Source organism: Serinus canaria, chromosome 7 (assembly GCF_022539315.1).
Source record: "Serinus canaria isolate serCan28SL12 chromosome 7, serCan2020, whole genome shotgun sequence".
NCBI lineage: Eukaryota > Metazoa > Chordata > Aves > Passeriformes > Fringillidae > Serinus > Serinus canaria.
Window position 1 is genome coordinate 30,571,117 of NC_066321.1, and position 16,090 is coordinate 30,587,206.

Sequence of the window (16,090 nt, forward strand, 5' to 3'; positions counted from 1 at the left end):
GGGAAACAATTACCAGATGGTTTCAGATCACTTCTCTCAGAAGCACTGACACCAGCTGCAGCAGCCTGAGCCTGGGTTACACACCTGGGTTACACACCTGGGTTACAGAGAGATTGTTTTCTAAGGCTCAGGAAAACTTCAGTTATTATCCTTCCCTCCTTAAACAGTCAGTCAGCAGCCAAGTATATTGGGCAGAGAAGTATGGGGGAAGAAAAGGGCAAAGAAAAAAAGTCAATTAAATCCAGGAAGCACAGCAGAGTTACTCCCTAATTGTCAGTATCGTACAGCTGCATTTGGAACAAGATTTTTCTCTGCTGATTGCAGATTAGTCCAAACTGTAAAATAAAAGGGATTGGAGTCCTTCTACCCTGTCTGAGATCAGATCCTTTCCAAAGGTGACTTTAACCCATTCCAACACTAAACCCTCTTTTGTGGCAGATCCAGCCCAATATTTAAGCACCAGCCCACCCTATCTTCCAGCTGGGCATATTATTCAATGAACACTGAGTTCTAGGAAGCAATTTATTTAAAAACATTTATTTTAGGCAAAATTAAACAGACAATTGAGATTACATAGAAATACAGTTTCCAATTGGATCACATAAAAATTAAAAATGCACTGTTGTGTTGATTTAAGTATTTTTGTATGTATTGACCGGTAGATAAGATTTAACCATGCCATTTGCAGTCAACTATCATAAAAATCAGTAACGAAAAAGGTTTCTTAAAATGTGCAAATATTATCTTAGTGTTACCATTGATAATAAATGATCACTAAATAGATGCTTATTATGTAAAGCTTTTTAAAGTACAATAAAAATACAAATTCTATTTGTTAAAAAAGGCCATTGCTATGGCTACTAAACATCCTCATTATACAAATTTGAAAATACTATATGACAAACAAAATTATAGAGACTTTTCTTTATGAAACATATACTATTCTATTTGTTAGTGATTTCATATATTTTTTAATATATATTTCTCTATAATACTCTATATGAATGATGAGCTCAGAATGAAAGAGAGGAAGACAAATGTAATGTAGGATGTAAGACCCCAATTCAGCAAGGTACCTGAGGATGTGTCAAACCCAGCAAAGGAATAATCCCATTCTTTTAGAGGACTCCAAAGGTACATGCAGAAGTACTTTGTTGAACAAGGCATAAAAAAACTCATCATGAAACTGAAAAATGTGGTTTTGGTGTAAACTGTGACTCTTAAGGACAAAACTATAAGTGTCAGCAAAAATCCTCCCATTGAAAAAAAATCTGAAAATTTTGGGGCTGGGAGGTTTCCACATTTTTATGTTTTCAAAGGAAAATACCAGAGGTTGGAAAGTTTTTGAATTGAATTCATGATAATAATTTTCTGAGATAGGTTTAAGATGGTGTTTTATTGCTCATGAGAAAGATTAATGAAGAGTATGCATAGACATGTCAGCACTCATCTCACCAGCAGCTGAGGGTTTTGCTGTTCAGGCATTTCTGTAACATGAACAGTGAGTACAAAGGACTTAGAGCTGTTTCTCTGCAGAAAGCCTCAAAAGTAAAGACATGGAACACTAAAGAGAGTAAAAGAGTTCTACTCAACAGAGCCTGGCTGTAAACACTCAGGTGTTGAAAGTAGTTACAGAACTGAGCCCAGTGCCTGCTTATACACAAAATTACTTCAGCTCCTAAGTAAATGCAGGACCAAAATCATCCTTTTAAGTTATGGCTAACATATAATGGATTCCAGGGTACATACTTTACACTTCAGCTATAAAATATCAAAACAAAGGGCAGCTGCCTTGCCATTCTGCAATTCTTCTAGGCTCATTAAGCACTAATTAGCAGACTAGCAACTTGTTAGTTTCTCAAACATGAATGAAGGACCTAAAATCTGGATTGTATAAACCAATGACAATAGATATACAGGGCAGTAACCACACACAGTGATGGAAACCAATCACACTGCATCCAGATTTACTTCTGAAGCACATAGTAATGGTTAGTATTTTATGCTTTTTTCACTGCAAATTAAAATTTTTGTAGCAGATATTAATAATTTTACTGCTTGAATAGTAAATAATACCTTAAAAGCATAATTTCAGAATGCTGCCAGGTAAAGTATTATGTAGAATTCATGCCTGCACATTTGCAGAGAGGGACAGAGAGAGAGATATGAGTGACCTTTCTGAAGAACTTCTCCAAGCTAAGAGTCCCAAAGCATAGTAAACTCAGGCCAAAATGTGACAGAAAGAAACACAATAGCATAATTTCATCCATAATTCATAAACAAATACAACTTTTTACATTTGTACAGGGAAAGACTGGAAACAAGTTGAATTTTTACAGAAGCAAGCCTCACAAGAGTTTACATGTTGAAAAAAGTAATTTTTTTGGCACATGGATAGTATCTGTGAGCACGTGTTCAGAAATAAAAAAACCCACTGTGGAGGAAATTCACATTGACTTTCTTGGCATCAGCACCTGCTGTCTAGTGGGTCAAGACAAAATACTGTGCCTTCAAGGGTTAATCCCATTTTGAACCCCTCCTGCAATGAAACAAGACATCATTAGTAAAGAGCCAAGGGAGTTTTGGAGGATTACATTCTCCTTGTAAAACCATTTAAATCCAAGCATTTCTTTAGGCAGACAAACTGCAATGATACTTCAGATTTCACAAATTCACAAATACGTACATTATACAGTCAGCCATTTTATAGTAAGTCTTAGTAGTCAATTCCTAGAAGATGAACACCATACAACAGCACAGCTACAGTACGTACATAAAGTGAAGAAAATACTATAGAATAATAATATTGAATATTCTTGTACATAGATCAACAGAAATCCAAACAAGTTTGACTTGCACAATGTTGTTCCTTAGTAAAATTCAAGAAGATTTATATTAAAAAATGGAGGTATGACATGGATATTGTTACTGATACAAGGTGTCTCCTATGTTCTGTGGGGCTGTAAGAGCAGCCCAACAAAAAGTGCTGACTCCACCAGCTCAGAGGGTGCTCTGAATTGCTCCCAGTGCAGTTAAATTGACAGGGCTTTACTGCCCACTGCCATCTGAGCTTCATGGGAAAGGCAGATAAAATCATACTTTCTCAACGGCAAATGAAAAATCAGTGCATTTTAAAGGCATGTAACTCAGTAAAATAAAACACAGTGGTATTTGAAAATGCAGTGAGTTGCTTTAAACGTTCAGACCAAGATTCCTAAGTTCGGTCACATTCATTTCATTGATAGAAACACAAAGATTAGAAGGTAGATGCTACCACCGCCTCTATGGAAAAGGAATTCATTCTACAAATACTTTTTTTTGTGTTTTCTTTCATGGATGTTTGGCTTGCTAAAGGTACTTTGTTCACACCCATCCTGAAGTATCAACTGCAGTTTTAATACAGGAAAACCACTCTTGTGGCTTGACCCTCAAAAGTCACCGTGGAGTCAAGAAGATTTCAGTCTGTAGGGTGAAAGTACTTTGAAGGTTTAAGCAATTGGAAATGGGGCTCTGACTAGAAATGCCAACTCCAGCGGCAGCTGTCTCAGTGCTCTGTTCAGTGAGAGTGCTGATTGTGTGCTGTGAAACCAATAACAGCTCCTTTCATCAAGAAAATATCTTGTAAACAAGATAAATCTTTTTGTAAAACCATCTGTGTGGGGATTAGTCACAAACCCAATATTTCCCTCACATGCAGAGCAGTACCTCAAGACCATACCTTTTGGGTTTAGAAGATAAATCCCACGTCAAACCAGCTTAAGTTCAAACAAATTCAAATCACAGGCTAACACTTGAAAAGTGTATGAATATCTAATAACCCTGCCAGCTACTGCTGTCAGGAGAATAATGTGAAAAAACAGAATCAACCTCCTGGCAATAGTTACCGAACGGTCTGAGAATTTCCAAGTAAAAGCTGCATTTTCCTAAAGGCAGATCCATACCACGAGATGCTGAGCAAGTAGCAGCACTGTGGTGTTAACATTCCTCAGGTGTGCTACCCAGTTCGCTCTGCCTGGGTGACACAGTGCTGCCAAGGCTCAGTAGTGTATTTAGGATTTTTCCTTTTTTTTTCTGCATTTTCCAAAGGATTAAAAGGGAGAACATTCAATGCAGAAGACATTTCAAGCGAACAGTAGGTGAAATTCCAAATGAAACACATCCTGTTACAAACAGACAGTGCTCATTTCCCCAAAGGGTAAATGAATTGATGTAACTGCAGTCAAAGGAGAACTGCTTACCCAGAAGGAGAATTCAGAGAATTAGCCCTAGGGTCTAATCTGTTACACATTTTTAAACCCTGCAGTTACAGTGTGCCTAGGATGCTCAGCTTCTGAAGTATCTGAAGGCCGCTTCCAGTTTTGAGTTAGTGAAGGGATACAGCAACAAGGGATTGTTGCTGGTGCTCCAACCTGAGGTTGCTTGATGAGCTCCAACAGCAAAACATCACCAACAACTGTTTTGACAAGGATAGAGACCTTCATCCTGAGCCAGCCAGAGCCTTCACTGAACATCCATCCCATTCCTGTCCTGCCCACTCTTATTTTTATGTTATTTTTACTGTTAAGCACAGTTTGCTTATGTCTTCAGTGGCTTCACTTTCAATGCCCTTTTTCCAGCAGATGAAGAGCAAATCAGATTATGCATTTTGGAAGTACACTCATCTCACTGCTCTTATGCTGAGCATGTCAAGTTTTTTCCACACAAGCTTATATTCTGTCACTTAGCACTTTCCTTGTGTTTGCTATGATTTGACTTAGAGCTATTTCCACTTTCTAGAAGAGCCGTGGTCCCCTCGGCCTTTCCTTCTGCATCTTCATTCCATCCACTTCCCCCCAGTGCTGTTTAGTCCTTCTCAAGCTGTGATATTTTGCATTTAAAACAATTACATTTCCACATATTTCCAACTAAATCAATGCTAATCCATTCAGAGATTGCTGCTCTTTATGGATCATGATGATTAAAAAAGCTTTTTAACTTTATTACCAAAATGAGCTGTCTGGGCTGAAGGAAATCAGTGCTGTGGTTGCCAGGTGCTCTTCCTGAGAACAGTGGCTCATGCACCTTCCTGTCTGTAGCAGGGACATGGCACTTCCATGGTCACTCCTGAGCCACACCAAACCCATGACCATCAGTGTCAGATTCTGCACTTCCAGGCAGACTCCAACTTCCATAAAAACTACAAGGCCAAAAAGCTCAACAGCATAAAGACGACATCAAAGCAATCCAGCTGGCTAGATGGGCATCCCTTTCATTAAAGGAATGCAAAATCTAGATTTTTTTTTTTCTCTTGGGTATTTAAGTGGAAGACATAAAGTGAATTTTCAGGGAATACTGAAAAGAGCCACCCCATGGCACTGCCCAGGAGAGGGAACAAGAAGGGCTATGAAGCGTTCATCTATACTGTGCCTTTTGTTTCTGTGTTTGTGTCCACCTCCAGGAGCTTTTTTACTTTAGAGGCATTTTAACACAAGGACTGAGTAGGTTAGCTGCCTACTAAGTAATGGTCTTGCACTAAGGGATGTGATTGATGCCCTAAATAGAGGATCAAAGCTTGCTTCCACTCAAATCAGCTCAGACACAATCCCTCTTCCAAAACCAACTTTTTTTTGGAGTCAAGGATAAAAAATATATGAGCTACTCTGGTTAGAACCAGTAAGCAGTACAAGACAAAGAACTTGCACTTTACCAGAAAATAAATTTGCCAGAGTCAACCTTATGGCTCAGAAATTCACTCACTTATCACTTCACAGTCACTTCTCTCAATGAGCCTAAGTCAGCACAAAACCAATGAAGCAACGACAAATTTACATATCTCTGAGAAGAGCATTTAGAGGGCTAACATAACTTATTTGAGATGGAAACATGTCAAGTCTACTGACTGCTTCAGGGCATGCAGGGAGAATGGCATGAAGCTCCTGGAAGCTCTCTGATATTAACTACCTTGAGATTTTAATAAATTAGAGCAGCTGCTGCTGGTGTGATTCATGATCCAGGGAAACGTCTCCTCACTGCAAGATTTCTGGGAAAGTAGACATTCATTTTATTAATGTCTGGACATAGTCAAAGATGAAAATATGTTTTAGCATAAGGGTGCCCGGAAACAGGAGGTTGGACAGCCATCAGAGAGAGGCCTGAGCTATAAAAGTCACATCTCGGCAAAGTTTTGAGTTTTAAGCTCTCCAAAAAGATCAACAGAGATTGAACTGAGAAATGGAATAAAAAGCTTAACTGTGAAATTTGGATCCTCGCTGAAGTTCAAAAATAAGAGTGTTCCCCTAGAGGCCAGGGAACTTTATCTGATCTCACTAAGTTCAGAATGCAGGATGCAAAGGAAAAGCACCCACTACCCCAGAGTTTATTCTCCAGTGCCTCTTCTGTGCTGGGCTCTCCTCTCCCACTTTATTCCCAAAAGCACAAAGCCAGATCAGGACAGCTTTTCTGTGCACAGGGTGTGTGCTGAGGCACCTCACGTGTTCCTCACAAGAAACTCCAACAGAGTCCATCGTTACTGAAACCCAGGCTGTGCTTCCATAATGCAAAGAAGACAGCTTCATTCACTTTGCATTACAGGAAACAAGAGAGGCCCACACTTCTCTTCCACATGTCTCATTGCTGGATTTCCAAAGCATGTTATGTTCTGTGCCCTCACTTTCCTCAAAGGCTGTGTCTGACAGCTGTTGAGACTAGCAGAGCTGCTTCTGCTCCTTGAAAAGTTTTAAATCACTCTGTCCAAACAAAGACTTGCTCTCAAACATGATTGTGCTAACACAATCTCTGTACTAAAGGTTTTGTTTAACCCATTTCACTAGTGAATCTGATAATAACAACTGGAGATTTCACAAGTACACAGGGAACACAAACAGCAGTGAAAACAAAGGCTTAGTATTAGCACCTGCAAGACAGAGTAAAGAAAACAACCATCAGCTGTCCTAACTTAAAGATTGTAGGCCCCTAAAAATTAAAACAGCCCTGACTCAGGGTTCTATGCACAAAACATAAATGTTGACATTTTTATCAATAAACAAATATACATAAAAATAGAAACACAAGACAAACATGTGCACATTTCAATTGCAAATGCTTCAAATACCATTATTAGAATATGATATACCAACCATCGCTGACGCTGTGCACCCAGGAAAGCACAAGGAGATAAAAGAGACATTAGGAAAAACATGTTTTGATCTGTATTTTGCAGCAATCACACAGTAAAATAACTGTACACAGTCTTTGCTTTGGCTCAAGCTTGAATATGGGGGTTTTTCATACCCTTGCAGTTGTACACTTGTTCTCAGCTGGATCATAAATGTCAGGTTTTGTGCCTACATAAAGGCCCACTAATTAATTTTTAGTGAATGGCTGATATGCTAGGGGGGAGGGCCTTTCTTCTCAACAGGACACAGTAACACCCTAATGCTTGGGGATTTTGTTATAGATTGATTGTCTCCTTATTTTAGATCAAGAGAGTACAAACAATGATGGGAGATTTTCATTTCATGACTTCAAATATCTTTGATGAATTCATTTAGTATTCCATTCCCTGATGTTTTATGAGGTGACAGCACTCTGTAGTGTTATAGTCAAACAATTCCAAATACTGTCAAAACATTACCTATACAGGAACTCCTAATATGTGATATTTAAATATTGACATACCCTTATTAGTGGTAACCACAGTTGCTACAATTTATTTTTCCTTTAAACAATGGAAATGTTGGTAATAACTCAATGGGAGGTGCTGTAAGATTTGGGGTTTGTGTTCAAGGGCTTGGTAAAAATATTATGGCATTCACAAAACACCAGCATGTTGTTGGAATTGCAAAGAAGACAGTTTGGGCTTTTAGCTGCTCTTGGAAATTATCTGGAGGACCAAGAAGCTAAACTTCTTACTTCACTGTGACTGGAGTTTGTCAGCGGAACCACCCTGAACTGACAAAGAAAAGGAAATGCACTCAGGAAAATGAAATGGTATTTCAATCTTATTTAAGCCATTTTAAATTGCCTCTGCTGCTCTCTAGGCAGGAGACAGGAACAGAAGGAGCCTGAAAGCAAATGCTCTTGGACTTTGTGGGCTCCCAAGAGACAAGAGGACTGAAAACCCTGAGAACACTTTCTGCTGAGGAGACAGAATCCTAGAAATTCAAGTTACCATTATTTGCAGCCTCTTCTTTTGCTGGCAGGCTGCTTAAAAAATACTAGAGATAAGCTGGAAAGGAACTAGAAGTTTTGAAAGTCTGACTGCAAAGGGTAATTTGTTCCAAAACTTGAGGACTTTCTCCTAGAATTGTTTCACAATTGGGTCAATAACTGAATGGACAATGTTGAGTGTTTCAGAATCAACAAACATTTTTGATAAAACCACAACAGTTCAGAATTCTTGAATCAATTCTCAGGAGTTTAATTGATCCACAGTGCCATGGAGCTGTTTTTAAAGGTAGCAAAAATTACCATGGCCTCAGAAGCACCTAAGTCTGCCCAATGCTGGGAGAAACTAAAGTGATGCCATTGAGGAGGGTACATTGAGATGGTGGAGATTGCTGTAGCTGAAGATCAAGGGATCTGGAGGGCTCAGCTCTCTCAGTCCCTTCCCATGTAACAGTTCCCAAACCATTTTGGTTACACAGCTGAGAAACCCTTCATTAATGTAGCTGATTGTATTGGTACCAGGTGGGGCTCTTGAGGCAAACCCAAACTCCAGCTCCAGCTCAAAGATCAGGAGATAAACTTAGAGGGAATGGTCAGAACCAGGGGTTTGTCTGTGCATTGGTGTGTGCTTTGTGGAACACATTTTCAGAAAATGGCAAGCACGTGTTTCAAGAATAGGCACCCAGCCATCAAAACCCATGTCAGACAGCAGTTACCTGCATCTCATCTAGTTTGGACTGAATGTCTGGAGGGAAATCTCCTGCTCCACAGCTAAAAGGGTCAAAAGGTTCTGCTCCAAAAAGGTCTCTCTCTGCAATGACAGAAAAGTGAGTCACTGGGAGAACAGGTATGGGCAACAACAACAGCACTCTGAAAAAGCCACCTTAAATCTCCTGAGCTGAGTAACAGCACCACCAGATATGCCACTCATTAACCACAACTTTTAATATCCTAGTGTGCAAGCCAGCTCTTGGGCAGTTTCCCAAACCTTAATACTCAAATGTTTTCCCAAGAACACCACTGGACTTCTGTTTAAGCCTCTCTTTATCTTCCTTTAATGCTTGTGCCTTCTAGAGATCCAGTGAGAAGCTGCTGCTTTTGGAAAAGGGCACCATGTTCTGATGTGTGCTCTGAGTCTGTGTGTAGGAGTTTCAAAACCAAAGAGAAAGCAACTGGACATGAGTTGCCAAATTTCATTTCTACATAATGTCCACAACAAATTCCTAACCAATTAATCTTCGTGTCCCCTGTCTGCCACTCCTCAGGCTAAGGATTTTTTTGTGAGACAAACAAATATTCTTCCTCAGGCAAGGCAATGCCTTTGTTTGACACAGTTCCTTAATGAACAATTAGCAGTAATTAAAACTAAGAATCATCAGAGTTTGAAAATCTTGGAGAAGATCACATTAAGAAAGAAAAAGTAATTAAAAAAAAAAACCAAAAAACAAAACCACAACAGGACCATGAATTGTCACGCTAAAATTCCAGAAAATTTGGGTGCATAAAGAGAATGATTGCAAATTTTCACTTTCTCAATAACAAAAGCTTCTCACTTTTTCTTAACTGCAGTTTGCATTCTAGTGGTCAAAGGGAGGGTGATGTTTCTTTTTTCTAGCTGGGTAAGAAGAAACACCTCCAATACAATTGGGTTCTTTTCTCATATTAAACCAGTATAGTTCTTTACATTTGCCTGCTCAAATATTTTTTGGTTTTTCAGGTTTTGGGTGTTTTTTCCTTCTTCTTAGTAAATAGATTTTTCTTTCCTACAGTTAAAAGTTCCATCTCTAGACACTTTTCCCATCTCACACTGGATTAAACTACAGCAGTTAAAAAAAATTTTGCTAATCAAACCCCAGGGATTACAGAATTCACAGAACCAAGCCTTGTCACTGGTGGAGAGAAAACCAGAACCATGAGGAGAGATCCTCTATCCTAACTTTCATGGCTGATTAGCAAGAAACCTGACAAGCACTCTACCTGTCTCAAAACAATTTCAGAGTGTGACAGTAAGGGGGGGCAATAGTAACCCTGAAGTGACTGGACAGCTAAGCACAAAATTCACCCTTAACACCTGAGCTCTGGGTGACAATTGGCTATTGGAGCCACTCCCCCATGGCAGTGCTCCCAGTCCTGTTATCAGTGCTGCAGCCTCTGCCTGCAGCTGCACACCTGGTTTGGTTTGGGCATCCTTAGAGGCAGAATTTTACACCTGTGTTCTCTGGGCTCTTCAGCAGTTGATGAGCATGTCAGTCTGTCAGGGCTTTGACCTTATCAGTTAGGTGTTATCAGGCTGCACAGCAGGCATTTTAAATTACTGGCAAATACCATCATTTGCTCCCACAATAAAGTACAGAAATCCCCATAATAAAGTACAGAAATTTGAGCAGAACTTGATTGATTACATATTTAAAAAACTGTGGCTAAGCAGCTACAAACTGTCACATGGGACCAGGAGATGGCCCAGATAAGGGAGCCTTATTCCAAGAGCCCACTAGAGCCAAGAAAAAATCCGGTCTTTCCTGGCAAAGGCAGACCACCTGCGTGCAAGAGAGACTTGAACTCAGATAATCTAATGTAAAAATTAGGTTCTCCCTCATCCTTTCCCTCTTTCACAGCCAAAATGGGTCTGTTCCAGTATAACCAGTGTCCTGAAATGCTCTGATGCTCCTAGCAAATAACCTTCAGATGTGTAGCAGCTTTGGCTTGCAATCTAACCTCTACTGGGCAAAAAAGTGATTCTACATTATAACCCTCAACAGTCTATGGTTCATTATGTAGGTGCATTCTCCTGCTTTTTACCTTTAAAAGGAGCTGACAGTTTCTCTGTGGTCAGACAATGGAAAGCAGACAGTTCCAACACCAAGGCTTAGCAAACATTCTATTAAATGTATTTATGAAAAAACGGTGAAGGACAAAACTCCTGCATGTAATTTGTATTGAATTATGACTTATGACTATTTTTAAAAGCAAGTACTTTGTACATTACTATGGCTATAATCTCACTCATGCTTCATTATTGGGCTTTTATTAATGAAAGCCCTTTTGAGCTTATGAGCAGGAGAACAGCTGAAGTTTTAACTCCTTTAATGTCTCTCCTTCCTTTAATGTGAAAGATTTCTGAATTTATACTGTATACAGCATAAAGCAGAATTTAAAACAAACAGAGTGTGACTTATTGCATATGACAGAGCCTAGTAAATCCCGCACAGAATCAAATTCAAAACAAAGATGCATTTCCTAGCTGGGTTTCTGTGCAAAGCTATTACTTGGGGAATTATCTCTATCATACCTTACCATCCATTCCAGCTGAAGAAGTTCACAGAACAAATGCTTTTCTGCATTTGAAGTTGGAGTGTTATAAGAGAGGCTGCATTGCTTAGAGTCAGGGAGGCACAAAGTTCCATGGAATACATTCAGCAGAACTGTAATTATTTGCCTTGAGAGCAAAAGCTGAAGAACATGTGTAAAATGGAGAAATGTGAAGATTTCATCCCTGCAGGGCTGGGATATTCCTTGGGATATCCATAGGCTTATCTACCACTGTTCACTCCACTCATTGTGGGGGGGGGGGGGAGGGGCTCCTTTTTAGCACAGATGGGATAAATTGGAAACTTTTTATTTCAGGCCAGAGTATTTGCATGAAAATTACCTATAACAAGAATATCTTGCCTTGCACGCTCCCCAAAATTACTGTAGCATAGACAGGCATTTCTTTCTCCAATAAACAGCAACCCAACCAGGAAGCCCTTGAAAATTATCCTTTCAAACAGTACAAATAATTTCCTTTCCCTTTCTCATTCCTTTCTGGATGGAAATAAATTCACAGGCTACAAAATTGACCCACAAATTCAGAGCCATGAAATGTTGGTATTTTAGATCCTCAGCTCAAACCACAGGATAACATGAACAAGTACTAAATTCTGGGACCTGACATTCAGGAGAACAAACAAACACTGGAGAATAGCAGCCTGCACTCTATGGTAAATTCAAAATTGGCAATTACTAAGGAAAAATACAAATATTTGGTTTTTCTGCTGCCCTTGACATCCCAGTCTCTACCTCAGCTCTCATCCAGGCACACAGCTATACTGATATACGCTTTGCCCAGATGGAGCAGCTGTGATGACAAAAATGAATCACACTTGGAGATAAGCACCCAAAGAAATATTTGGAATAAACTGAGACAGGAAGATCCAGAAAGCCTTTCATTTAGCTGTAGGCTACTCCATATTTTTTTTCTTTGGAAATTATTACAGCCATTATTCTGACAAAATACTCTTAAATATCTGCAGAAGAAGAGCACCTTGGAGCAGATTTCTGCATCTGCCAGTGGTGACCTTGGATTGTTCATGATGCATTCATGTGAAATAAATATTGAACAACTCAATAGAGAGTAATCCTCTACAGTTCTTTTCTGAGATATGAAAATAATTCTGCCCCAACAAGAAACATAAGTTAATTGCTCCTTCAATGAAATAAAATTAATGAACTAATTCTGGCCATTCAGATAACTAATAAGAACGCTTAACAACCCCTTACTCCCTGAGGAAGAAGCAGCATGCAATCTCTAGCATTGCAGTTTTGGTTGCATTTCACTATGTTGCAATTATTACCTAAAGAGTCAGTGTGCATTTGACCAATCTGCAACCTCCTGCACAAAAATGATGCCACTTTCCCCTTTAAATAGGTAAACCCCATTTGTTTGCTATTGTTGATACAGCCAGTAGTGAGCATACATTTACTGAGTATCCCCATTGGAAGACTGCTGAATATGAACTCAAAATCTCAAGATTTAGTTGATTTTTTAAAGTCTAAATGCTTTGGAAATAGCTGTCCTTCAAAAAAAAAAAGGTCACTGTTTCTCTGCTCTAGTGTTAAAAGATGGGGTATCTTGAACTACATGCTGTGACCTCAGCAAAGCCAGAGGTGCCATTTATCACGCCACAGTTGTTTTTCCTGTGAAATTACCAAAGGAAGAACTGGTAAGCAAACTTCTGACTCTGGGCATTTCTCTGTATGGGAATCTGAACTTCTTGGTTGCCAGCCCTCTGACTTGTACTGGAGAAAGAAATGCCAGCTTGCTGGTGCTGGCAGCAGTGACACCACAAAGCAATGCATTATTGCACATTGTCACAGTAAGGGGACATTGCACAGCCTGAACGAGCTGATAGGAGCTGAACTTTGTCATCTGGGACAGTAAAGCCCTTGTTTGACGACAAAGTATTCCTCTCGTGTTTCAATGACACTCTGAAACATGCCAAAAACCATTAATAGCTGATGAAGACAGTAATTTTCAGCACAGAGTGCCATGACACAGACTGAAAGAGCAGGGATCAAAAGTATAAAGACCATGATGGGCTTGGTAATCTCTCCCTGAAGTGACATCTCTGAACTCCATCATCTCAGCTGAAGGCAAACCAGTGAAGCGAAGAAGGAGCAACTACTTAAACAATAGATATCACTGTTAATAAGCAACTCTTATTTTTCCCCCTTTTTTTACAAAAGCTACTGCCTAAAAAATTATAAATCCCATATAGCTGGAATTTTCAAGATCCTTCAAGACTGACTGCTGACCCCCACAAGATTTCTATGGAACTGAGGTAAGACAAAACGAACATTTACTTTCTCTTTAGAAGGTGACAGACATTCTGAGCAATGGACATTTCTGAACATCTACTTTCTCTTTAGAAGGTGACATTCTGAGCTCAGACATTCTGAGCAATGGAACCAAACAGTGCATCACATATGGGCTCAGGGACAGAAGAAATTCACTGACTGAGGTTATAAAAGGCATTTTTGGATTTGTGCACAGCTCCTATTCACAGCTGAAATTTCTACATACTAGAGGCATGCCCCAAAACAGCACAATCTCCTCTCAAACGTGTTCCATATGGTGGCAGGCAGTAACAATAATGTCCCTTATCCACTCTAAAATAGGCATCAGGAACAGAAGACACAAACACAGACCCATATTTCCACAACCTCTAACATTACTTGTGCATGCCCATGACCCACTCTCCTCTCCCTCAAGGAATTTACAAAGCTTTCAGGAAGACTTTCTGGACTCCAAAAAGATTTCCAGTGAAGTCAAGAACCTTACCCTAGATGCTTTCAAGCCTTTGGAAAATAAAATTGCTGTTGTTAATACCCTTTTGAAGACCTTTTAGGAGTGGCTGGAGATCTGGAGAGGTTCATCAACCACAGCTAAACAAAGCTGTGCACAATATGAAAAGCAGTTTTGAAAGCAGCATTCCAAGTCTCCTTGAGGGGTTTCTTCAGCTCTCCCTCGAGCATCACCATCACCATACTTACTCCACCTGCTGCCTTCCCCAATGCAGGCTCTAGGTGCTAGAACTGTGGCTTGACAAGGAAAGAACTAACAGGAAGTAAAAGTATTCCTTGAAGTACAGAAAAGAGACTGTAAAAGAAAAGCTGAGTTAAAATCCCCAACCCAACTCCTTCCAAGTGTGTATGTCACAGTTTCACAGCAAGTTTGTTTATAATGCAACTTGGCAGAAACATCAAGGGCTTTGGGAGGATGGTATAAAGATGAAACAGCATTAGTGAATGTGATTTATAAAACTGCATTTGGCTTTTCATGCAAAACGTACGTCAAACTTTAAAGATGCTTTATTAAAAAATAATGTAAACAAAAAGTAGGTCAGTTGTTACAAAACTTACTGATCTCTGTAGATCTACTGGGCACTGGAGGAGGCTGTGTGCCATTGCGAGTAGGTGTTGATGACTGAGGGGATATAGGAGAAAAGGGAACCATATCAAAGATGTCAGTGGAGGGTGATTTAGGTGTCACACTGCCTGCCTACAATAAGGACAATAAATATTAGGGCAATGTTTCAATGATCACAATACTGAATTCTTCAGCATGCAGATAAGAGTCACATTTTGAAAAGAAAAGTTAAAAACAACCACAGCATGCAAACCCCAGCTCCTGACACCAAGCAAATGGCATTTGCAGTACAGACGCTGACACATGCTAACACTCCCCAGTACAAAAGCAGCATTGTAATTTTTCCATTTTCAGTTGAAAATGTATCCCAGTTACACCTGCCAAAGCTGTGACAAGCAGCTGTCTTGCAAAGATGTGAGCACAGAGACCCAGTCGAGGTAATATGGCAACAACAACGTGCTCTGCTCTGGAGAGCACAGGACCAAGCTCAAAGATACAATCCCAGTATTTTTGGTTTACTAATTCCTCTTTACACGATCTCTTATTTGGCAGCTTAAAGAAACCGGTATGATCAAAACTCTAAATGTGTTTTTCAGTAAGTAATAATCTAAACATGATACACTGAATATTAATATCTACAATAAACCTGTAGTCCTCAAAGGTAAAACTGAAGAGATTTCATCCAAAAGGCACAGGAATTTGGAAGGGTTCAAAAAAATACTGGGCAAGAAAGAAACCCCAAACCCACCAATTACTATAGCTCTACAGCAATATTTGGTTTTGAATGGCTCATTCCTCCTGCCACCAGTCCACCACTTCAGGGCACAAGTGAGGCACAGTCTAGTTAAAATGTACTGAACATTGAAGCCAGAGGATGAAATAGATTAAAACTGAGACTGACAAGCTGAAGGCAAAACTAGCTTGCATGTTCATGTTATTGCTGAGACAACACAGAAACCCCCCACCCTGTGTATGAGAAAGGCCAGCCAGGCACAGCAAAAGCCTGCAGCTTTGAAACAAGATTGCACAAACCATCCACGCAGAAATTTTGAAGCACAACTTAAATTAATCCCATGGATCCTTTTATTCAGAATACACAAATATGATAACCTGGCAAGCAGGCAGTCCTTAGCACTGTTGTTCATGAGAGTCCCATGGATAAACCCTTATTTTAGAATGCTGCTTTCCTCAGTGCCTGTGCTGCACTAGACTTGGCTTAGGGAGCTGTGATGTGAGCTATGCCACCAGACCTGCAGC

At 39.7% G+C, this 16,090-nt stretch overlaps 1 protein-coding gene across 3 annotated transcripts in view; it reads right to left on the minus strand.

The window, feature by feature from the left end:
* Positions 1–1,751: 1,751 nt before the first annotated feature.
* Positions 1,752–16,090, minus strand: part of GULP1 (GULP PTB domain containing engulfment adaptor 1) — a 145,670-nt gene continuing 131,331 nt past the window's right edge. For all 3 annotated transcript variants that reach the window (XM_050976787.1, XM_030241596.2, XM_030241592.2), the window contains 3 exons: positions 14,827–14,965; positions 8,862–8,956; positions 1,752–2,539 (listed from right to left, as the gene is read on the minus strand). In XM_050976787.1, the coding sequence (XP_050832744.1) occupies positions 2,468–2,539; positions 8,862–8,956; positions 14,827–14,965 (306 nt within the window). In that variant the 3' untranslated portion in view covers positions 1,752–2,467. The remainder of the gene's footprint in view (positions 2,540–8,861; positions 8,957–14,826; positions 14,966–16,090) is intronic.